The sequence below is a fragment of the Hyperolius riggenbachi genome, chromosome 10 (genome assembly GCF_040937935.1).
Source record: "Hyperolius riggenbachi isolate aHypRig1 chromosome 10, aHypRig1.pri, whole genome shotgun sequence".
In the NCBI taxonomy this organism is placed as follows: Eukaryota; Metazoa; Chordata; class Amphibia; order Anura; family Hyperoliidae; genus Hyperolius; species Hyperolius riggenbachi.
In genome coordinates, this window is record NC_090655.1 from 30,078,331 (window position 1) to 30,104,475 (window position 26,145).

General features: G+C 45.9%; 1 protein-coding gene across 2 annotated transcripts in view; it reads left to right on the forward strand.

Moving 5' to 3' along the window:
* TIAL1 (TIA1 cytotoxic granule associated RNA binding protein like 1) overlaps positions 1–26,145 on the forward strand; it is a 76,933-nt gene that overhangs the window by 19,588 nt on the left and 31,200 nt on the right. The window contains exon 1 of one of the 2 annotated variants that reach the window (XM_068256806.1): positions 19,704–19,851. The exons of the other annotated variant lie outside the window; for it this stretch is intronic. Coding sequence (XP_068112907.1) covers positions 19,823–19,851 — 29 coding nt within the window. The 5' untranslated portion in view covers positions 19,704–19,822. Of the gene's footprint in view, positions 1–19,703; positions 19,852–26,145 lie in introns of those variants that run through there. 2 annotated transcript variants of the gene reach the window in all.

Sequence of the window (26,145 nt, forward strand, 5' to 3'; positions counted from 1 at the left end):
GAACGATCCGCTGGACGTACATTCAGCTGACAGTAGCACGTGTGTACGTGCTGTCGGCAGACTGATAAGTCTGTTTCTGAACGATCCGCTGGGCGGACATTGAGCCGACAGTAGCACGTGTGTACGCGCTGTCGGTAGACTGATAAGGCTGTTCCTGAACGATCCGCTGGACGGACATTCAGCTGACAGTAGCACGTGTGTACGTGCTGTCAGCAGACTGATAAGGCTGTTTCTGAACGATCCGCTGGGCGGACATTGAGCCGACAGTAGCACGTGTGTACGCGCTGTCGGTAGACTGATAAGGCTGTTCCTGAACGATCCGCTGGGCGGACATTCAGCTGACAGTAGCACGTGTGTACGTGCTGTCGGCAGACTGATAAGGCTGTTTCTGAACGATCCGCTGGACGGACATTCAGCCGACAGTAGCACGTGTGTACGCTCTGTCGGCAGACTAATAAGGCTGTTCCTGAACGATCCGCTCGGAGGACATTCAGCCTTCAGTAGCACGTGTGTACGTGATGTCGGCAGACTGATAAGGCTGTTTCTGAACGATCCGCTGGGCGGACATTCAGCCGACAGTAGCATGTGTGTACGCGCTGTCGGCAGACTGATAAGGCTGTTCCTGAACGATCCGCCGGGCGGACATTCAGCCGTCAGTAGCACGTGTGAACGCGCTGTCGGCAGACTGATAAGGCTGTTCCTGAACGATCCGCTGGGTGGACATTCAGCCGTCAGTAGCATGTGTGTACGCGCTGTCGGCAGACTGATAAGGCTGTTCCTGAACGATCCGCTGAGCGGACATTCAGCCGACAGTAGCACGTGTGTACGCGCTGTCGGCAGACTGATAAGGCTGCTTCTGAACGATCCGCTGGGTGGACATTCAGCTGACAGTAGCACGTGTGTACGCGATGTCGGCAGACTGATAAGGCTGTTCCTGAACAATCCGCTGGGCGGACATTCAGCCGTCAGTAGCACGTGTGTACGCGCTGTCGGCAGACTGATAAGGCTGTTTCTGAACGATCCGCTGGGTGGACATTCAGCTGACAGTAGCACATGTGTACGCGCTGTCAGCAGACTGAGAAGGCTGTTTCTGAACGATCCGCTCAGTGGATTGTACAGAAACAGCCTTATCAGTCTGCCGACAGTGCGTACACACCTGCTACTGTCGACTGAACGTCTGCCCAGCGGGAGGGTATGACAGACCAGTTGTTTGCGGCGGTATGGCGTGTGTACGCCCCTTAATACTTTTAGCAACAGCCCCTAAAGAAGCATGCAGCAGATGAGGTGTTTCTGACATTATTGTCAGATCTAACAAGATTAGCTGCATGCTTGTTTCTGGTGTGATTCATAAACAATTTAGAGGTCAAGACAAGTTTCAGGCAAACAGGGCAAGGATGTAACTATAAGGGAGCAGCCCCTACGACTGCAGGTGGGCCCAGAGCTGTAAGGAGGCCCCAAAGATTACTTCACTCCCTCTGATAAATGAGGCCATCCTTCAAAACCAGGAGTTTGTCTGGCTGCACTTGTTATAGATGTGAAGATTATGATGGCCATGCTTGTTTTAGGACCTTTGCAAGATGGGCTCCAAGGCTGTGAGGGTCACTAGGGGTAGGCAAGCAAAGGGGCATGGGGGGGCCCTCTCAACGTTTCCTGGGGGGGGCGAATTATTAGTAATTACACCGCTGCCAGTGGTACAGGGATCACCATAGCAGCTGCTCTGGGGCCTGTAGGCAAGGGGGGCCCCATGTGAGTGGCCACTGGCCAGTTGTGATAAGGGAGTCTGAGGTGGGCCTTATGGAGTTCCCTATCCCCTGTAAGCGGACTCAAGTCCTTCGGAAGAGAAAGTGTCATTTGCATACCTGAATTCTTAGCTTATAAAGCTTGGGACTTTACATACACATGTTTCAAGGGATTGATGCAAGAAGCATCAGTAATATTGCTGTGTGCAGACCATTACTACTGGCAGCAGTGTACTGCGAGTTATGCCAGTACTTTGATCTGCGGTACACCAGTAATGCAAGAATTGCCATAGCAACACTCGCAGTATTCTAGTACCACAGGTCGCGATTATAATGTAACTTGCAGAACACTGCTGGCAGTAATAATGGTAATATCGTTAGTAATGGTAATATTGCCACCTACTGCCTGTACACAGCAATATTACCACTGCTTTGTTGGGTTGCAGCAGTATACCGCGGTTAGATTGTGCATGGTAATCATACCATGCACAATTGTTTTTTTACCGGTTTGGGGGGGGGGGGGGGGACAGCTGCGGGCACACAAACCGTGGCGGCGCTGTTACAGGGAGATAGAAGGCAAGAACAGGAACAAGGAGGAAGTAAGTAGTACACATGCGATACATCCCGGGAATGTATTTGTGTACCCCCGCCGCTGCGTACCTTCTCCCTCCACCTGGCTGTCTATACTGGCTGCACCTATTCCTGGCTACCTATGCTGCGGGAAAATTCCTGGCTACTTATACTGAGGGCACTTATAACTAACTAGCTATACTGGAGGCACCTACAGTATACCTGGCTACCTACGGGGGGGGGGGGGGGGGGTAAGGGAGTAGAGCTCTGTTAACACAGCGCCGGAGATTTGGGCACAGCTGGCGCCACCATACGCCGTAATAGGAATCGGTGAGTAATTTGGGCTCCATCAATAGACGGAACACAAATGACTAAAAGCACTGTAATTCAGCCGACAGCAATAGCTGGAAGCCGATTTACATCTTTCACCACTATCCATGGTGACCTGGAGGGAGTATAGCATTTAACGCCACCAGGACTTTTGCAGGTGCAGGGTTTGTTGTTTTACAGCTTTACCCTGTGCCCAAATCTCCCAGTAGTTTAATAATATGTATGCTGTGTGTGGGGTGGGGGGGGGGGGCACAGTATTTAATGTAATGGGAAGGCCCGAATCCAAATTGTGTTATACCGTATCTTTTGAGACCGTTCTCATACTGTGAATATTTATACCGTTGCAACCCTACTGCTTTGTGCATGAACCCCCGTGTTAAATGTCACTTCCGTTACCCTTTAACGTGTGCAGACTGTGTACATTACCTTTACTGGGCTTACGCAATCTACGTAGCAAGTTACGTAAATTGAACCTCATCCAATTCACTTTTTCTCCTAGGTAATATTTTAAAATCTTAATTAAAAAAAGTGCCTTTTAAGCCACCAGCAGGCAAGAAAATACTCAGAATAATTTTGACAGGGCTACTTTGGGTATTTTTTCAATTGCAAAGTGCTGAATATATATATATATATATATATATATATATATATATATATATATATATATATATATATATATATATATATATATATATATATATATATATATATATCTTTGTGTGGCATTCAGTATTCATAAGGAGGCATATACTGATATTTGTGGCAAATTATTTTTTTTTTTTAGTATTTATATAATGCCAACATCTTCCACAGCATTGAACAGAGCATATTGTCTTATCACTTAGAGAGGAATGAAAACCAGCATTTCTTCTTTAAAGCCGCATCTACACGAGTAGATGCGGCCGCGATGCTCCTTATCAATCGAGCCGCTGATGCGGCTCGATTGATAAGATCCGACAGGACGGATCTCCGCACCGCCGATTCCCTGCTCGCTCCCCGCGAGGGGACAATGGCAGGGAATCGAGCGGAAGATAAGCGGCGCCGGTGGGCACGAGCGGGGAATCGAATTCGGCGAGCGGGGACACGGCGGGCACGCGGAAGAGGCGATCCGGCGGCTAATCGAGCCGCCGGATCGCAGCCTCATCTACCCGTGTAGATAAGGCTTGAAACACAGGACTTACAAGCTCCCTGCCGGGAAAGCTGGGCGCATCCGAACTGGAGATAATGTTATCTTGTGAAGAAAAAAGGGGGGGTACAGGGAGCTCAAGATTAGTTACAAAAATGGTACAAATTTATTGAAAAGGTCTAACATGTAATGACACTCATACAAACCCCCATAAAAGCTTTTTATGGGTGAGACAGATTATATTGCAGGTAGATATCCCGTACCCTCTTTTTCTTTAATGTTATCTTGTGTTTACATTCCTCACTTAATACAATTAAGTAAACACTTCTCTGACACTTCAGACTATCCTGAACACAGTTAGACACTCAGAAAGCATTTCTGCTTAAATTACAAAATAAAAAAACCAGTTCAGAAAAAAATGCAAAGTCAGCTCTCAGAGCAAAAAAAGTGTACTTTTGGAACTTGTAATTTCTAAATGAATAATAATACTTATGCACAAAAGCAAATATGATAACCGTATGGCATATAAAAAGTAGGAAAACATGTTTTTACTGAATATTATGTCAGGGTTTTATACTGCTTTAACTGTCCCTCAGAGTGGCTCACTATCTGATCCCTACCTTAGTCATAGGTCTATGTATGTAGTGTGTGGCGTATGTATCGTAGTCTAGGTGTAACAAACGTTGGAGAGGCAGTTGCAGTGAACAGCGATACCACCGCAGCTGCCTCCAGCTCTCTGCCTAGCAATCTATCCGTACCTCGGGCGTCTAGCACGCCGAGGACGGGTTTGTCAGTTGCACATAAGGTCGCCTTATCGCGTGCACATGCGCACACATGCGCACAGACAGGACCTTTATGCGGGGAGGAGGCGCGTCAGCTGACCGGCCAGTCGGCTGACGTCAGAGGAGACACTCACCGCTCCTCATTGGCTGAGAGGAGTGGGCGTGACGGAGGGGTCTCCTCTGCTTCATAAGCCAAGCTGAATCACTCGCACCTTGTCTGCTGTTACGAATACTTGGTGTTAGCGCTCAGACCTTAGATAGTTCCGGTGTGCTTTGATCCGGGAGGAAACCGAGGATTTTACACAAGATAGGAATTGTTTGATAGCTATAAAGATTGTTCATTACTGTGTTATTATCTGTGCATGACTCTGGCTCCTTCTGACTACTCTTCAGTGATTCTGTACCTCTGCCCATCTGATCTTGCTGCCGACTCTGCCTGTTTAAACCTTTCTGTCTCTGCCTTCCGATTTTGTACTGCATCTGTCTGTCTGTTGCCAACCCGATTAGTCTAACCACTCTACTCTCACCAGAGGGCCCTTGACTCTGGTGAGGAGCGCTGTACTGTTAGTACCCACCAGCTTCTCTGGTGATGTGTAGCTAAACCTATCAGTACTACTGTTGCACCAATCACTATACTCGCATTTGCTGTCACATCAGTTGTCTGATATACCTGTATTATAGGTGATTCTGCAGATCTCCTTATGATCAGGTATATATCTGCATTATAGGTGATACTGCAGATCACCCAATAATCAGAATTCTGTTTCTTGCTGACACAAATCGTTACAGAACAGCAGACCAAAATTTCTATGGACGCACTACGTAGCCAAGTTGAGGCCTTGACCACAGCAGTGAACAATTTAACCGTATTGGTCAATACCCAACATACTCAGATCACCAAGCTGTCTGAGGTGGTCCGGACCCTCCAGACCGCAACCGTACCAGTGCAGTCCCCTTCAGTTATAGAGCCCAGAATGCCTCTGCCGGGGAAGTTTTCAGAGCATAAATCTGATTTTCAGAATGTCAGAAACCGCTGCCTTTCTTACTTTGAGATGAGACCTGTTTCATCAGGGACTGAGAGTCAATGGGTAACCTTCATTAAAACACTTTTATCAGGGGATTCACAGACATGGGCTTACAGTCTTCCTACTGGTCATGAAGCATTAATTTCAGATCAGAATTTTTTTCAAATCAATGGCTATCATATACGATGATCCTGATATCGCAGTCACTGCTGAGAGGAAACTTAAAAATCTCAGGCAGGGACATAACACCGCTGAGACCTATGCCGCTGAGTTTAGACGGTGGGCAGTATGGGCTAGATGGGGTCAGTTTGCATTATTAGACTGTTTCTTATCAGGGTTATCCGATCCCGTTGCGGATATAATGCTAAGTCATCCTGAACCTAAAGGGGCCCATACACTCAGCCGATTTTCTGGCCGACCGATCGATCGATTGATTGATCGTTTGCAAATCGGTTGGCCAATCGACCGATCGATGGCCGATTTCGATCGATTTCGATGGATTTCCATCGAACTGGCAGGGTGGAAAATTTAGGTCGATCTGATGAGATTGCTTATCAGTTTGCATTGGCCTTAATGGAAATCTGATGGCAAAAAAATGCCATCAGATCGAATTTCAATAGATTTCAAACTGAAATCTATTGGAATTCTATCCTGGTAAAAAATATTCTAAAAACGCATCAGATAGATCATCAGATGCATTTCTTATCTATCTGCTGCCAATCTGACGAGTGTATGGGCACCTTAAGACTGTTGATGATGCGATCTCTCTTGCAGTAAGAATAGATCGCCGTGTTCGTTATCAAAGGCAAGCTCGTGGTAGAAACTCTGAGGTCTGTTCCCGTCACCTCTCCTACACCTTCTCCTCCTCGGGATGAGCCGATGCAGATCGGACATTCAAAATTGTCAGAGGTTGAGAAAAATCGGAGACAGACGGAGAAGGCTCTGTCTATATTGCGCAGAAAAGGGCCATATAGTACATAACTGTCCTAAAAAGGCGGAAAACTGCCGCCTAGGAGTAGCTAGGTACTACCCTAGGCGAGCCAGTGTTACTTCTAATTGATAATCGGTTACTACTCCCTTTTTCTATTTCCTGGAAAGATCAAGTCCGGTCTACCCAGGAATTTATAGACTCGGGTTCAGCCGCCAATTTTATATATTATGATTTTGTTAAGGAATTGGGGATCCCCCTGCTCCCCTTAGACAGACAGATTGTTCTCACAGCAGTGGATGACTCTCCACTTCAAGGGAGTCCGCCCATGTCTCAAACTCCGGGTTTGTTATATCATGTGGGTGTATTGCATAGAGAACAAATACAATTTTTTGTGCTTAAAATGGCCACTTCCACTGTAATCCTTGTGATGCCATGGCTGCAAAAGCATTCTCCTCAGATAGATTGGAGCTCTGGACAGTTGCTAAGCTGGTCCTCCTTTTGCCATCATCATTGTATGGAGAAAGTTACTGTTTGCACCACCAGGATTCAGGTTACCTGCACAATATGCAGAATTTGCTGATGTATTTTGTCCTAAGTCGGCGAACAAACTTCCCCTACACAGAAGTTTTGACTGCCCCACTGAGTTAAGACCTGGTTGTATGCCCCCTAGAGGTCATTTGCATAACTTGTCCGCTCCTGAAAAACTCGCTATGCAGGATTACATTAAAGAAAACCTCGCCAAAGGTTTCATCTGTCCTTCTAAGTCTCCGGCTGGAGCAGGGTTCTTTTTTGTTCAGAAAAAAAGACGATGGGCTCCGCCCCTGCATAGATTATCGAGAATTGAATAAAATTACCATAAAGAATCGTTACCCACTCCCGTTAATTGACAACTTGTTCTCCCAGGTTACTGATGCGTGTGTATTTTCTAAACTCGATCTAAGAGGGGCATACAACCTGGTACGCATAAGGGAGGGTGACGAATGGAAGACGGCATTTAACACACCTGACGGGCACTACGAGTACCTTGTTATGCCCTTCGGGTTGTGCAACGCTCCTGCCGTCTTCCAGGAGTTGGTCAACGAGATTTTCCGAGAGGTCCTGGGGCGATTCGTCTTGGTAAATCTAGACGACATACTGATTTTCTCACCCATTCTAGCGAAACACAGGGAGCATGTGAAGTTTGTCCTGAAAAAATTGAGACAGTATTCTTTATATGCAAAAATTGAGAAATGTCTTTTTGAGGTGTCAGAAGTTCCTTTCTTGGGGTATATCATTTCAACCTCAGGACTCTCCATGGACCCCAAGAAGATAGCTGCCGTTTTGGAATGGCCGCAGCCCATGGGGCTGAAGAAACTCCAAAGATTTCTTGGCTTTGCCAATTATTACAGAAAGTTTATCCAGGGATTTTCTTCTGTAGTGTCACCTCTCACTAACCTCACCAAGAAAGGAGCTGACACTTATAAATGGTCACCTGAAGCACATTCTGCTTTCTCATCGCTGAAGAAATTGTTTTACTCCGCCCCTATTTTGCGGCATGTGGATGTCACTTGTCCCTTTATAGTTGAGGTGGATGCATCAGAGATTGGGATCGGGGCTGTACTGTCTCAACACTCGGGTTTCCAGGGCAGATTTCATCCATGTGCCTTCTTTTCACGTAAATTCTCTCCCGCTGAGAGAAATTACGATATCGGTAACCGAGAACTGTTAGCCATTAAACTCGCATTTGAGGAATGGCATCATTGGCGCGAGGGGGCAGAACACATGATTACAGTCTATACTGACCACAAAAATTTGGAATATATTGAAGGGGCCAAGAGGCTTAGCCCTCGACAAGCCCGCCAGTCATTATTCTTTTCGAGATTCAGATTTATCATTACGTATAAGCCAGGGAGTAAAAATGTCGAGGCTGATGCCCTGTCTAGATGTTTTGAGCCCGAGACAGTACAGCCACCAACTCCCGAGAACATACTGCCCGAGAAAGTTGTTGTGGCAGCCACCGAGACATGGGAGGATTGGTCGCTTACTTTGGGGCCCTATCAACGGGACGTTCCCGAGGGGAAACCTGATGGAGTTCTATTTGTGATGATTGATGCACACACCCTTTTTGCAAAATGGAGTTCTATTTGTGCCACTTCATTTCCGTCTGCAAATTTTACAGTTGTTGCATGCACATAGGAATGCAGGGCATCCTGGGGTGGCAAGAACACAGGATCTACTATCTAGATGTGTGTGGTGGCCATCACTGGTCCTAGATTGTAGGGAGATTGTCAGAGACTGTGCAGTCTGTGCCAGGAATAAGCCATCCAGACAGGCTCCTGTCGGCACCCTTCAGTCATTACCAGTGCCTAAGGAACCATGGACCCATTTATCCATGGACTTTGTGGGCGAACTCCCCAGGTCTGAGGGGAAAACAGTTATATGGGTGGTAGTCGACAGGTTCAGCATAATGGCTCACTATATTCCACTGGACGGACTCCCCTCTGCGCAGGAACTGGCCGATCTCTTCATTCAACACTTTTTCCGCCTACATAGCATACCAGAAAATGTGGTGTCAGATAGGGGAGTCCAGTTTGTGTCCAAATTCTGGAGAGCCTTTTGTCATCATCTTGGAATGAACCTGTCATTTTCCTCCAGCTACCACCCACAAACCAATGGGCAAACTGAGAGAGTTAATCAGTCTTTGGAGCAGTTCCTTAGATGCTATGTGGCTGATGCGCAGTTAGAATGGGCAAAGTTCTGGCCATTCGCAGAATTTGCGCATAATAACCTGAAAAGTACCTCTTTAGGCTTTTCTCCCTTTCAGGTGGTGACAGGGAGATCTCCCAAATTCTCTCCATTGCCAGTGGTATCTTCTCCTTTCCCTGCTTTGGAAGATTGGCAGGGATCTTTTAAGGAGATTTGGACCATGGTCAAAGGGAATCTGGAAAAGGCCTTCCAGACCCAGAAGAAGCAGGCTGATAAAAAGCGATCAGTGGAATGGGACTTTGTACCCCGGGGACATGGTGTGGGTTTCTACCCGACATCTGGCGCTGAAACAGCCATCAGCAAAATTGGGCCCAAGATTTATAGGCCCATACCCTGTTTCCAAAAAGATTAATAATGTCTCTTGTCATTTCACTGCCACCCAGTATGAGAGGTGTTAAGTCATCCCCCCCCCCCCCCCCCCAAGATGATTGATGGGGAACCTGAGTATGAGATTGAGCGGATTTCGGATTCTCGTCGGGTGCGTAACTCGGTACAGTACCTTGTTCACTAGAAGGGGTATGCGCCTGAGGAGAGATCTTGGGTGCCGAGTCATCGCATGCATGCTGAGGGACTTTCAGGAAAAAGTTTCATGAGTTGCATCCGGAGAAGCCATGCGGAACGTGTCCGGAGTCCATGCCTCAAGGGGGGGGGTACTGTAACAAACGTTGGAGAGGCAGTTGCGGTGAACAGCGAAACCACCGCAGCTGCCTCCAGCTCTCTGCCCAGCAATCTATCCGTGCCTTGGGCGTCCAGCACGCCGAGGACGGGTTTGTCAGTTGCACATAAGGTCGCCTTATCGCATGCGCGCGCGCACATACAGGACCTTTATGCGGGGAGGAGGCGCGTCAGCTGACCGGCCGGTCGGCTGACGTCAGAGGAGACACTCGCCGCTCCTCATTGGCTGAGAGGAGTGGGCGTGACGGAGGGGTCTCCTCTGCTTCATAAGCCAAGCTGAATCACTCGCACCTTGTCTGCTGTTGTGAATACTTGGTGTTAGCGCTCAGACCTTAGATAGTTCCGGTGTGCTTTGATCTAGGAGGACACCGAGGATTTTACACAAGATAGGAATTGTTTGATAGCTATAATATTATTCATTACTGTGTTATTATCTGTACATGACTCTGTATCGTTCTGACTACTCTTCTGCTCAGTGATTCTGTACCTCTGCCCATCTAATCTTGCTGCCTACTCTGCCTGTTTAAACCTTTGTCTCTGCCTTCCGATTTTGTACTGCATCTGTCTGTCTGTTGCCAACCCGATTAGTCTGACCACTCTACTCTCACCAGAGGGCCCTTGACTCTGGTGAGGGGCGCTGTACTGTTAGTACCCACCAGCTCCTCTGGTGAGGTATAGCTAAACCTATCAGTACTACTGTTGCACCAATCACTATACTCGCATTTGCTGTCACATCAGTTGTCTGATATACCTGTATTATAGGTGATTCTGCAGATCACCTTATAATCAGGTATATATCTGCATTATAGGTGATACTGCAGATCACCCAATAATCAGAATTCTGTTTAAGGGGAAGCCAATTAACTTATCTGTGTGTTGTTTAGGATGTGGTCTGAGATCAGAGTGCCCGAAGAAAACCCACACAGACACAGGAAAAACATACAAACTGTTTGCAGATAGTGCCCTGACTGGGATTTAAACACCCGCAGTTCTAAAGCTGTCCACTAACGGCCCAATTAGTCTAGTGAAAAATCATTCGAGCGATCAGAAATTCTGATCGGACGAAAAATCGTTCACTACACCATCAACTAACCAATCATTGCTTCCTATCTATCACGACCACCAAGAAAATCCAAATTTTCATTCGACGAAAATTCATTCGGGCGACATTTTTTTCACTCATTCATAATCGATTGTGTCCACCAATGGAGATTATTTACAACCAATCCGATCAGAATTTCTGATCGCTCGAACAATTTTTCGCTAGAAATTGGACCATTAGTGGCCAGCTTAAAGGTTCCGTCCGGTGCTCCCCCGACATTAATCCATTCGCGTTCCGTCGTTTTCACTTGAGCAATGTTAACCTCCCATTCATTAGCTTATAACTTTATCACTACTTATCACAATGAACTGATCTATATCTTGTTTTTTCTGCCACCAATTAGGCTTTCTTTGGGGAGTACATTTTGCTAAGAGCCACTTTACTGTAAATGCATTTTAACAGGAAGAATAAGGAAAAAAACTGAAAAAATTCATTATTTCTCAGTTTTCAGCCATTATAGTTTTAAAATAATACATGCCTCCATAATTAAAACTCACGTATTGTATTTGCCCATATGTCCCGGTTATTACACCGTTAAAATTATGTCCCTATCACAATGTAAGGCGACAATATTTTATTTGGTAATAAAGGTGCATTTTTTCCGTTTTGCATTTATCACTATTTACAAGTTTAAAATAAAAAAGATATAGAAATATTTCATCTTTACATTGATATTTAAAAAGTTTAGACCCTTAAGTAAATATTTACATGGTTTTTTTTTTATTGTAATTTTTTTTTTATCTTAAACATTTTATTTGGGTAGTTTTGGGAGGGTGGGATGTAAACAATAGTTTTATAATGTAAATGTGTGTTGAGTTTTATTTTTTTTACTTTTAGTTTTAGTTTTACTTTTTGGCCACAAGATGGCGGCCATGAGTTTGTTTACATGACGTCACTCTAAGCGTAACATACGCTTAGAGAGATGCATGGGGGACGCTACAGCCAGAAAAAGCGAAGCTTCCGAGAGAAGCTGACGCTTTTTCAGCGGGGGAGAGGAATCAGTGATCGGGCATCATAGCCCGATTCACTGATTGCCTGGTTAACGAACCGCGCGCCTGGAGTAGTTTCTACATCCAGGAACTAAAATAGGTTAATAACGATAAAATTCCTTTTGCGCTTCCTGCGCACAGCTAGTTTACGGCAGTCTAGTGCATCAGGCACGTGGTGACATGTATAGTGTTTTGTGTAGCAAAAGCAGTATATAATAAAAGTCTATAATAGAAATACATGGTAATTTGTAGGGCATTCATTGTTTGTATATCATACGATGTACTGTATGTAATGAAGGATATGAGGGACGTTGTGTATATGAGGTACAGTATATAGTAGCTATATTATGTAGCATATGGTGTATATACAGATCCATATGTGACATACGGAGTATATGAGTTGTGAGGTACATTATGCGGCATGTGGTGTATAGGAGTTTTGAGGTATAATGTGTGACATTTGGTAGGAGTTGTGAGGTATATTGTGTGGCATATGGTGTACAGGAGTTGTGAGGTATATTGTATGGCATATGGTGTACAGGAGTTGTGAGGTACATTATGTGGCATATGGTGTATAGGAGTTGTGAGGTATATTGTGTGGCATATGGTGTATAAGAGTTGTGAGGTATATTGTGTAGGCATATGGTGTATACGAGTTGTGAGGTATATTGTGTGGCATGTGGTGTATAGGAGTTGTGAGGTATATTGTGTGGCATATGGTGTACAGGAGTTGTGAGGTATATTGTGTGGCATATGGTGTATAGGAGTTGTGAGGTATATTGTGTGGCATATGGTGTATAGGAGTTGTGAGGTATACTGTGTGGCATATGGTGTATAGGAGTTGTGAAAAAACACTATACATGTCACCACGTGCCTGATGCACTAGACTGCCGTAAACTAGCTGTGCGCAGGAAGCGCAAAAGGATTTTTTTCGTTATTAACCTCCCTGGCGGTATGATTATTTTCAGATTATTTTTCTAAAAGCAGTGCAATTTTTTCATAAGCTTTCAGACCCTAAAAATGATATGGCTTGATAGATCTGCGGCAGCCCGCCACATTCCACAACTCTGATGGATCCAACTCGGCATTACTGCTCTGAGCTGCGGATTTCCATACCGAGCCTGACTAGGGGTTACCATATGCCACACAATATACCTCACATCTCCTATACACCATATGCCACACAATATACCGCATAACTGTCTGCTATATACCATATGCCACACAATATTCCTCCCAACTCCTATACACCATATGCCACACAATGTACCTCACAACTCCTATGCACCATATGCCACACAATATACCTCACATCTCCTATACCTCATATGCCACACAATATACCTCACAAATGGTGTATGAGTTGTGAGGTATATTGTGTGGCATATGGTATATAGGAGATGTGAGGTATATTGTGTGGCATATGGTATGAGTTGTGAGGTATATTGTGTGGCATATGGTATATAGGAGTTGGGAGGTATATTGTGTGGCATCTGGTGTATAGGAGATGTGAATTACATTGTGTGGCATGTGGTGTATAGGAGATGTGAGGTACATTGTGTGGCATACGGTGTATAGGAGTTGGGAGGTACATTGTGTGGCATATGGTGTAAAGGATTTGTGAGGTATATCGTGTGGCATATGGTGTATAGGAGTTGTGAGGTATATTGTGTGGCATGTGGTTTATAGGATTTGTGAGGTATATCGTGTGGCATATGGTATATAGGAGTTGTGAGGTATATTGTGTGGCATATGGTGTATAGGAGATGTGAGGTATATTGTTTGGCATATGGTGTATAGGAGTTGTGAGGTATATTGTTTGGCATATGGTGTATAGGAGTTGTGAGGTATATTGTTTGGCATATGGTGTATAGGAGTTGTGAGGTACATTGTGTAGCATATGGTTTATAGGAGTGGGGAGGTATATCGTGTGGCATGTGGTGTATAGGAGATGTGAGGTATATTGTGTGGCATGTGGTGCATAGGAGTTGTGAGGTATATTATTTGGTATGTGATGTATAGGAGTTGTGAGGTACATTGTGTGGCATGTGGTGTATAGGAGTTGTGAGGTACTTTGTGTGGCATGTGGTGTATAGGAGTTGTGAGGTATATCGTGTGGCATGTGGTATATAGGAGATGTGAGGTATATCGTGTGGCATGTGGTGTATAGGAGTTGTGAGGTATATCGTTTGGTATGTGGTGTATAGGAGTTGTGAGGTACATTGTGTGGCATGTGGTGTATAGGAGTTGTGAGGTACTTTGTGTGGCATATGGTGTATAGGAGTTGTAAGGTATATTGTTTGGCATATGGTGTATAGGAGATGTGAGGTACATTGTGTGGCATATGGTGTATAAGAGATGTGAGGTATATTGTGTGGCATATAGTGTATAGGAGATGTGAGGTACATTGTGGCATATGGTGTATAGGAGTTGTGAGGTATATTGTGTGGCATATGGTGTATAGGAGTTGTGAGGTATATTGTTTGGTATATGGTGTATAGGAGTTGTGAGGTATATTGTTTGGCATATGGTGTATAGGAGTTGGGAGGTATATTGTGTGGCATGTGGTGTATAGGAGTTGTGAGGTTTATTGTTTGGCATGTGGTGTATAGGAGATGTGAGGTACATTGTGTGGCATATGGTGTATAGGAGTTGTGAGGTATATTGTTTGGCATGTGGTGTATAGGAGTTGTGAGGTACATTGTGTGGCATATGGTGTATAGGAGTTGTGAGGTACATTGTGTGGCATGTGGTGTATAGGAGTTGTGAGGTACATTGTGTGGCATATGGTGTATAGGAGTTGTGAGGTACATTGTGTGGCATATGGTGTATAGGAGTTGTGAGGTATATTGTGTGGCATATCGTGTATAGGAGTTGTGAGGTATACTGTGTGGCATATGGTGTATAGGAGTTGTGAAAAAACACTGTACATGTCACCACGTGCCTGATGCACTAGACTGCCGTAAACTAGCTGTGCGCAGGAAGCGCGAAAGGATTTTTTTCGTTATTAACCTCCCTGGCGGTATGATTATTTTCAGATTATTTTTCCAAAAGCAGTGCAATTTTTTCATAAGCTTTCAGACCCTAAAAATGATATGGCTTGATAGATCTGCGGCAGCCCGCCACATTCCACAACTCTGATGGATCCAACTCGGCATTACTGCTCTGAGCTGCGGATTTCCATACCGAGCCTGACTAGGGGTTACCATATGCCACACAATATACCTCACATCTCCTATACACCATATGCCACACAATATACCGCATAACTGTCTGCTATATACCATATGCCACACAATATACCTCCCAACTCCTATACACTGGATGCCACATAATATACCTCCCAACTCCTATACACCATATGCCACACAATATACCTCACATCTCCTATACACCATATGCCACACAATATACCTCACAAATGGTGTATGAGTTGTGAGGTATATTGTGTGGCATATGGTATATAGGAGATGTGAGGTATATTGTGTGGCATATGGTATGAGTTGTGAGGTATATTGTGTGGCATATGGTATATAGGAGTTGGGAGGTATATTGTGTGGCATCTGGTGTATAGGAGATGTGAATTACATTGTGTGGCATATGGTGTATAGGAGATGTGAGGTATATTGTGTGGCATATGGTATATAGGAGTTGGGAGGTATATTGTGTGGCATCTGGTGTATAGGAGATGTGAGGTACATTGTGTGGCATACGGTGTATAGGAGTTGGGAGGTACCTTGTGTGGCATATGGTGTATAGGATTTGTGAGGTATATCGTGTGGCATATGGTGTATAGGAGTTGTGAGGTATATTGTGTGGCATGTGGTTTATAGGATTTGTGAGGTATATCGTGTGGCATATGGTATATAGGAGTTGTGAGGTATATTGTGTGGCATATGGTGTATAGGAGATGTGAGGTATATTGTTTGGCATATGGTGTATAGGAGTTGTGAGGTATATTGTTTGGCATATGGTGTATAGGAGTTGTGAGGTATATTGTTTGGCATATGGTGTATAGGAGTTTTGAGGTACATTGTGTGGCATATGGTGTATAGGAGTTGTGAGGTATATCGTGTGGCATGTGGTGTATAGGAGATGTGAGGTATATTGTGTGGCATGTGGTGCATAGGAGTTGTGAGGTATATTATTTGGTATGTGATGTATAGGAGTTGTGAGGTACATTGTGTGGCATGTGGTGTATAGGAGTTGTGAGGTACTTTGTGTGGCATGTGGTGTATAGGAGTTGTGAGGTATATCGTGTGGCATGTGGTGTATAGGAGATGTGAGGTATATCGTGTGGCATGTGGTGTATAGGAGTTGTGAGGTATGTGGTGTATAGGAGTTGTGAGGTACATTGTGTGGCATGTGGTGTATAGGAGTTGTGAGGTACTTTGTGTGGCATATGGTGTATAGGAGTTGTGAGGTATATTGTTTGGCATATGGTGTATAGGAGATGTGAGGTACATTGTGTGGCATATGGTGTATAAGAGATGTGAGGTATATTGTGTGGCATATGGTGTATAAGAGATGTGAGGTATATTGTGTGGCATATAGTGTATAAGAGATGTGAGGTACATTGTGTGGCATATGGTGTATAGGAGTTGTGAGGTATATTGTGTGACATGTGGTGTATAGGAGTTGTGAGGTACTTTATGTGGCATATGGTGTATAGGAGTTGTGAGGTATATTGTTTGGCATATGGTGTATAGGAGTTGTGAGGTATATTGTTTGGCATATGGTGTATAGGAGTTGTGAGGTATATTGTGTGGCATGTGGTGTATAGGAGTTGTGAGGTTTATTGTTTGGCATGTGGTGTATAGGAGATGTGAGGTACATTGTGTGGCATATGGTGTATAGGAGTTGTGAGGTATATTGTTTGGCATGTGGTGTATAGGAGTTGTGAGGTACATTGTGTGGCATGTGGTGTATAGGAGTTGTGAGGTACATTGTGTGGCATATGGTGTATAGGAGTTGTGAGGTACATTGTGTGGCATGTGGTGTATAGGAGTTGTGAGGTACATTGTGTGGCATGTGGTGTATAGGAGTTGTGAGGTACATTGTGTGGCATATGGTGTATAGGAGTTGTGAGGTACATTATGTGGCATGTGGTGTATAGGAGTTGTGAGGTACATTGTGTGGCATATGGTGTATAGGAGATGTGAGGTATACTGTGTGGCATATGGTGTATAGGAGTTGTGAAAAACACTATACATGTCACCACGTGCCTGCTGCACTAGACTGCCGTAAACTAGCTGTGCGCAGGAAGCGCAAAAGGATTTTTTTCGTTATTAACCTCCCTGGCGGTATGATTATTTTCAGATTATTTTTCCAAAAGCAGTGCAATTTTTCATAAGCTTTCAGACCCTAAAAATGATATGGCTTGATAGATCTGCGGCAGCCCGGCACATTCCACAACTCTGATGGATCCAACTCGGCATTACTGCTCTGAGCTGCGGATTTCCATACCGAGCCTGACTAGGGGTTACCATATGCCACACAATATACCTCACATATGCCACACAATGTATCTCACATCTTCTATACACCATATGCCACACAATGTACCTCACAACTCCTATGCACCATATGCCACACAATATACCTCACAAATGGTGTATATGAGTTGTGAGGTATATTGTGTGGCATATGGTGTGTAGGAGTTGTGAGGTATATTGTGTGGCATATGGTATGAGTTGTGAGGTATATTGTGTGGCATATGGTATATAGGAGTTGGGAGGTATATTGGCCTCGATTCATAAAAGTGCTGTCGGTAAGGTAAAGTCGAGCGGGGAAACACCGCTGTCGGTATTTCCGCCTTCAGGGTGGTAATTCATAAAAATGTTGCTAGATGTGACAGGTGTGCGGAGATATTCCGCTGTAGGCAGGCGTTAGGCTGTCCTACGCATGCGGAAACAGGAGAAGCAGGCGGAATCCCTCCGTGCGGTGTTCTCTCTGCAGCTGCTTGGGAGGTCTGTCCCATTCACTGCACTGTATTTCGCACGCTTCTCGCCACATCACAGGTAGCGGTAATACCCATCCGCATACCGCTACCTCTAATCTTTATGAATTGACTACTTGTTACTTTTGCTATGATAATCACCGCGCAAGGCAGTGATTTATCACTCTGCTCGCGAATGTCGGCTTTTCATGCGGAAAAAGCCTTTATGAATACAGATTTTGCTGTGTGGTCGGTAAAGTGAGCCGTTTTCAGCATTTCCGAATGCGGGAATGCTTTATGAATCGAGGCCTATATTGTGTGGCATCTGATGTATAGGAGATGTGAATTACATGGTGTGGCATATGGTGTATAGGAGATGTGAGGTATATTGTGTGGCATGTGGTGTATAGGAGTTGGGAGGTTTATTGTTTCGCATGTGGTGTATAGGAGATGTGAGGTACATTGTATGGCATATGGTGTATAGGAGTTGTGAGGTACATTGTGTGGCATGTGGTGTATAGGAGTTGTGAGGTACATTGTGTGGCATATGGTGTATAGGAGATGTGAGGTACATTGTGTGGCATATGGTGTATAGGAGTTGTGAGGTACATTGTGTGGCATATGGTGTATAGGAGATGTGAGGTACATTGTGTGGCATATTGTGTATAGGAGTTGTGAGGTATATCGTGTGGCATATTGTATATAGGAGATGTGAGGTATATTGTGTGGCATATGGTGTATAGGAGATGTGAGGTACATTGTGTGGCATGTGGTGTATAGGAGATGTGAGGTACATTGTGTGGCATATGGTGTATAGGAGTTGTGAGGTACATTGTGTGGCATATGGTGTACAGGAGTTGTGAGGTATATTGTTTGGCATATGGTGTATAGGAGATGTGAGGTACATTGTGTGGCATGTGGTGTATAGGAGATGTGAGGTATATCATGTGGTGTATAGGAGATGTGAGGTATATTGTGTGGCATATTGTATATAGGAGATGTGAGGTATATTGTGTGGCATATGGTGTATAGGAGATGTGAGGTACATTGTGTGGCATATGGTGTACAGGAGTTGTGAGGTATATTGTTTGGCATATGGTGTATAGGAGATGTGAGGTACATTGTGTGGCATGTGGTGTATAGGAGATGTGAGGTATATTGTGTGGCATGTTGTGTATAGGAGATGTGAGGTACATTGTGTGGCATATGGTGTATAGGAGATGTGAGGTACATTGTGTGGCATGTTGTGTATAGGAGATGTGAGCAGTGTTGCCAACTCATCCCTTTAATTACTGACACATATGAATTATACAGGTTTTGTGGCTAAGTAGATGCAGTTAAAGCACTGATTATGTGTAAGTAGCCCCAGAACCTGTATACCTTAGATGTGTCAGTAATTAAAGGGATGAGTTGGCAACACTGGATGTGAGGTACATTGTGTGGCATATGGTGTATAGGAGATGTGAGGTATATTGTTTGGCATATGGTGTATAGGAAATGTGAGGTACATTGTGTGGCATGTGGTGTACATGAGTTGTGAGGTACATTGTGTGGCATATGTTATTTAGGAGCTGTGAACTATTGAGTGTATGTTAGTGTATGTGTGTATAAATAACGTGTGTAACTAAAAGTGAAGACAAGGTTCTCTTCTCTCACCAGCAAGGGGCGCTGTTCGCGAGGCTCGTGTCCGCAGTCGAAGGCGCGCCTGTGGCTCAGGTGACGTAGCTTTGCCAGGTGTCGGGAGCGAGCGGCGCATGCGCAGTGGGCGGCATCTCTCACACTGGAAGCCGCCGTAGCCGCCATTTTCTCCGTCCCGGACGGAGCTGCTCCACATTTCCCGCACCGGGAATTTCCGTATCTCCCGGCCGTCATGGACGACGATGGACAGCCCCGCACCCTGTGAGTAGCCTGCGTGACTAGCGCGCGTCTTGGGCGCACCCGAGCGATGCGCGTACCGTGCCGGCCTGCGCGTGTCGCCGCCTGTGTGTGAGGTGTGATCGCAGGCAGCCGGTGTTCCAACATATCAGCATACCTATCAACACAGCATATAAATACTACCGAGCATGTGCGGCTGGTGTTAGCAGGGTGTCTGGCAATTCATAATTGTGTGGTGTATGTTGGTTTTTTAATTGTGTGTTCCAACATTTCAGCATACCCGACAGAATAGCATACAAATGCCACTGAGCATGTACAAAGTCATGCAGGTCATAAATTAACCCCATAATAGCCATCAACAGCTTTAAAGGGAACCTAAACTGAGGATATGTATTTTTCCTTTTAAAATAATACCAGTTGCCTGACTCTCCTGCTGATCCTGTAACTCCTAATACTTTTAGCCACAGCCCCTGAACTAGCATGCAGATCAAGTGCTCTGACTGGAGTCAGACTGGATTAGCTGCATGCACGTTTCAGGTGTGTGATTCAGCCACTACTACAGCCAATGATGAGCAGGACTGCCAGGCAACTGGTATTGTTTAAAAGGAAACATCCATATCCCTCTCAGTTAAGGTTCCCTTTAACTTCGCAACCTGCAACATCAGGCTCTGGGTACCCCTGACGGTATGGTGCTGGGCTCTGGATGCCCCTGGGTGATTGCAGGGTGCTAGGCTCTGGGTAATAGCAGGGTGCCGAGCTCTGGGTACCCCTGAGTGGTAGCAGGGTGCCGGGCTCTGGGTACCTCTAAGTGATAGCAGGGTGCCATGCTCTGGGTACCCCTGGGTGGTATGGTGCCGGGCTCTGGGTGGTAACAGGGTGCCGGGCTCTAGGTACCCCTAAGTGGTAGCAGGGTGCCAGGCTCTGGGTACTCCTGGTTGGTAGCAGGGTGCCAGGCTCTGGGTACTGGTTGGTTTCAGGGTGCCGGGCTCTGGGTACTCCTGGGTGGGAACAAGGTGCTGGGCTCTGGGTACCCCTGAGTGGTAGCAGGGTGCCGGGCTCTGGGTACTGGTTGGTTGCAGGGTGCCAGGCTCTGGGTACTCCTGGGTGGGAACAAGGTGCTGGGCTCTGGGTACCCCTGAGTGGTAGCAGGGTGCCGGGCTCTGGGTACTGGTTGGTTGCAGGGTGCCAGGCTCTGGGTACTCCTGGGTGGGAACAAGGTGCTGGGCTCTGGGTAATAGTAGGGTGCTGGGCTCTGGGTACCCCTGAGTGGTAGCAGGTGCCAGGCTCTGGGTACCCCTGAGTGGTAGCAGGGTGCCAGGCTCTGGGTACTCCTGGTTGGTAGCAGGGTGCCAGGCTCTGGGTACCCCTGAGTGGTAGCAGGGTGCCAGGCTCTGGGTACTCCTGGTTGGTTGCAGGGTGCCCGGGCTCTGGGTACTGGTTGGTTTCAGGGTGCGGGCTCTGGGTACTGGTTGGTTTCAGGGTGCCATGCTCTGGGTACTCCTGGGTGGTAACGGTGCTGGGCTCTGGGTACCCCTGAGTGGTAGCAGGGTGCCAGGTTCTGGGTACCCCTGAGTGGTAGCAGGGTGCCGGGCTCTGGGTACTCCTGGGTGGGAACAAGGTGCTGGGCTCTGGGTACCTCTGGCTGATAAGCAGGGTGCTAGCCTCTGGGTATCCCTGGGCGGTTGCAGGGTACTGGGCTCTGGGTACCCTTGGGTGGTAACAGGGTGTCAGGCTCTGGGTGATTGCAAGGTACCTCAGGTGATAGCAGGGTTCCAGGCTCTGGGTGCCCCTGAGTAAAAGTAGGACGTGGACTCTGGGTGCTCCTGAGTAAAAGAAAGGTGCTGTGTGTGCCTGGATGAAAGCAGGGTGCTGGCTGGGCTCTAGAGTGAGAGCGCTGCCTGTTATGGCTGTCCACCTATGAACAAGGTACTGAGCAGTGCAAATCTCCATATGGTAGTACAGTGCCAATAGGTGAAAGTAAGGTGCTGGGCTCTGTGTCTGGGTTTTCCTGTGTGTTGGTAAGGTGGTGGGCACTACTTAACCCTTGGGCAGTAGGTTCCAGACACTGGTCATTCCTTCTGAAAGTAAAATGCAAGCATCGAGGTTTCCCCTAAGTGGGAGGGTTCAGAAATCTTGTTGTCCCCATATAACAGGGGTCAGGAACCTTTTTGGCTGAGAAAGTCATAAATGCCACATATTTTGAATGCAATATGTTTCAAATTGGGATGGTGCACATGCGCAGCAGAGGGTTCACGTTCCTGTTGCCATGGTGATGTGTACACAGTTGATCCTCTGGGCAGCGGAAGTGTCAGACACGTCTTCTCTTGGGTTTCAGCAGCATCAGCAATTTCCCCCAAGAGCCAGACAGGAGAAATACTGACTAACAGCTTGTACAATTAGCTAGCTGACTTGGGGGGTTGATTCACTTTGTAGAATGAGATCCCCGCGCTGTGGCCTAATAGGCTGCCTGTCAAGTGACAGACCGCTTATTAGGCCAATCAAAGTGCGGGGATCTCATACTACAAAGTCACTAGATCTGACAGGGTCCAGGGTGGGACAGTTGGAGCAGCCATAAGTTTTGAGGGGAGCGCAAGTAAGCTAGTAGTTTAGCGTGCCTACTTTGATCATTTTACTTGCGCTGTCACACTAAGCTGCACTGCTTGAGCAGTGTAGCTTAGTGAATCAACACCTACTGATTTGTCTGTGAGCCAGATGTAGCCATCAAAAGAGCCACATCTGGCTCCCGAGCCATAGGTTCCCTACCCCTGCTGTGTAACAATGGGGTACCAGCCTCTGGGTATATGTTAATAATGTTGTAGAGGTGCACATTTTGTACAAATGTGAAGTGACAAGGTTGAGCAGTATGCATGTCTGTAATGATTACTGTGGAAGAAACAGGTGAGTGCTCGGACCAAGCAAGCACCTTATAATGGCTACAGAAATGTCTATTAACAAAATTTAAAGGCCCAGCTTGTGCAAATTGCATCTGCTTGCCAGAATATGCAGTGCCAAAGCTAACTATACCTGCTATGTTTCCATGCAAAATAGTTTACATCTCATTACCGGATGTGTCCATGGTTGCCCCCCAAAGAAAAGATTGCCTACTTTTATTGTGAATTTATATCCAGCTGCAAACTGCCTGACTTGGGAGCGACAATACCAATGGGGGGGGGGGGGGGGGGGGGGGGGGGGCTGGACGACACCAGGCAGCACATGCTGTGCCTTCAAATTTTGTCAATAGACATTTCTGCAGCCATTATAAAGCTCAGTATTGACAGCCAGATGGATTTGCGATCTCCACTGACAAATGATCGTTCCTCGGGCCATCTGGCCTACTCTGCAAGTGGCGGTGGAAAGAAACGATCGTTTGCACTATTGCGTCAAAATCCTCTAAAGACAATGAGGATTGGAACGATCCTCCGCAATTTAATCCAACATGACGGTAGTTCCAAAAAGAACAATCGCTGCGGGTGGCGTGCATTGTGAAACGTTTAAATTTTTTTGTTAAATGTTACGCGATATCGTGAAAAAAAAATTCCCAGAAAAATCGCCTAGTCGACCTGAACTCAGAACTTCCTCTCTGCTCTAAAAGATAAGCAACAGTATAATAACCTTAAAAGAAAAAACATTTATTTGTTACAGCTGGTCCTGCAATAAATCTATAGTGTATCTACTTCCTGCTTTCATGGAAGCAGACATAATGTTAACATCCTGTGCTTACAAATGAGGTCTTTGGCATGGCAGTCAGCTGACACAGCTCAGGGATCAAATTACAACTTGTGCTTAGAGATGAGGGGGGATTAGACAGGTTGAACTCACTCAATACTTACAGGGTGCATTTCTCTGTGTATTCCTTTTGTCCTGTGCAAGAGTTCAGGTCCACTTAAGTCAGGTGCTTGCTTGGTCCGAGCACACGCCTCTTCTTTTGTGCAGTATGTCTGCAATGATGGTTAGTAATTTTTGTAGCATTGGTTCCCATATGTTAGTTTCACAATGGATTTCTTTGACTGATCTTTGTGTACCCGGATCTGGCACCAGTGTCAATATTTGTCCTGTCATTCTGCGAGTTAGTCTTTTATATATAGCTCACCAGCATATAAATAAAGAATTATACCTATTTACAGTGGCTGGATGGTGTACTGGTTAAGGGCTCTGCCTCTGACATGGGAGACCTGGGTTCGAATCTCGGCTCTGCCTGTTCAGTAAGCCAGTAATTCAGTAAGGAGTTCATTGGGCAAGACTCCCTAACACTGCTACTGCCTACTGAGTGCGCTCTAGTGGCTGCCTCGCAAGCGCTTTGAGTCCGACAGGAGAAAGGCGCTATACAAATACTGCCATTATTATTATACACGTAACTTTGAGTCCAGCCTTTAATAGCTTTATTCTCCAAACCTCTCAGCTTGGGGAATATTCTCTGTGGATCTTGTCCTATGGCAAGCAGCCCAGCAGTTAATTGGTTAGCATTGTCATTTTGCAGTGCTGGACTTTCTTGAGTTTGATTTGCTTGTTCACTGTCTGCATGGAGTTTGCATGACATTTACATGGGTTTCCTCCCATATTCCAAAAACTGGTGAATTGGCTTGTCCCAAGATTGGCCCTATGGATATTAAGCTATGCATTTGTTGCTGCTTGACAACACTGGATATCGAAACAAAAGTGGATTCGCACAGTGGATCATATATCAGATCTGGTGTGACTGCAGCACCCCCAGTCCCTGTTGGTGTGTCAGTAATAATAATCTGAACATTTATATAGCGCTTTTCTCCTGTCAGACTCAAAGCGCTCAAGAGCTGCAGCCCCTAAGAGCGTACTCAAGAGGCCACCCTGCAGTGTTAGGGAGTCTTGCCTTGAACTCTTTACTGAATAGTTCACCTGGCAGAACAAGTCGGCCAGGTGCTGCCTGAGGGCATTGTTCTCCCCACTCACGCACACCTGCTCTGTGACACTTCTTGTGCTGGCCCTCCCAGAGCTGGATCATCCACAAGGCAATCCTGGGCAGTTTCTTAGGACCTGGAGAAAGTGCAGGGGCCTGGTGAATGCTAGCCCCCACCAAATCTTACCGAAAAAGCCAGCGGGCCATCAGCAGTGGGCAAAAACTGCTATATTTTCTAGGGCCCCATTCCATCATTTTCTGGGCACTCCTCTGTACCCCATCGGACGTACAATGTTGCCAAAGGGATCGGGTCCTGATCCTTGACATGCATCTGTGTTTACAGGGCTGTTGTGTCCGCATGACCGGTGTAGGGATCGAGGATGTTGATAGTCCTCTCCAGAAAAATTCCTGACAATTAGTGCTGTGCACACACAGTGCAACTTATCCCCGGTGTTCAATCATGTTCCTGAATTCCATGGTGTTACACCATCATGCCTGTGTTATTCAAATTCAGTGTACAGGGATTCTGTACTTCTGTGCCTTATTTATTGCTGTGTCAGGCATGCACACCACTGTAATTGCACTGCAAATTCAGTCATCTTTAAAGGGAACCTGAAGCGATAAATATCTGGATGCTGCCATATTTATTTCCTATTAAACACCAGTTGCCTGGCAGCTCTGCTGGTCTATTTGGCCTCAGTAGTGTCTGAATCACACCTGAAACGCGCATGCAGCTAATCTCGTCAGATTTGACTAAAATGTCAGGAACACCTGATCTGCTTCATGCTTGTTTAGTGTCTATAGCAGTGGTCCTCAAACTAAGGCCCGCGGGCCGAATGTGCCCCCCTGAGTTGTTTTTTTTTTTACCGGCCCCCCCTCACACAAAATGTATTATAGATGCGGTCAACTACATCTTTAAATATTGGTGGTCTGCATATAGAATGAAGCCAGAAAGCAATAATTCGCTGGTTTCTAAATTCCACGTCAGGTGACACTGCTGTCCAATTGGGCTGCAAGTTGTCACCTGCGTATGCTTCACTGTCTGACCCGCAAAGACTTCTACATCATTTCATGTATACTCCACCCCCCAGCAGTCTGAAGTATGGTGACCCAGCCCTCGACCCAAACCGTTTGGGGACCCCTAGTCTATGGCTAAAAGTATTAGATGCAAATGATCATCACAACTGCCAGGCAACTGGTATTGCTTAAAAGGAAATAAGTATGGCAGCCTCCATATGCCTCTCACTTCAGGTGTCCTTTAAGCTTCTCTTGTGGTCTAATATGAACTAGGTGAGGGCTGAAAACTTTGGTCACCTCCAAGCAAACTAATTTTTTAATAAATCTAGGCCTTCCTTGCGGGGTCATTGATACTCTACTATAATTTGAAGGATAGGGAACCTCTGTAGAAGAGAGTTTCTCCATTTCGCCCCCTGCACACAGCACTG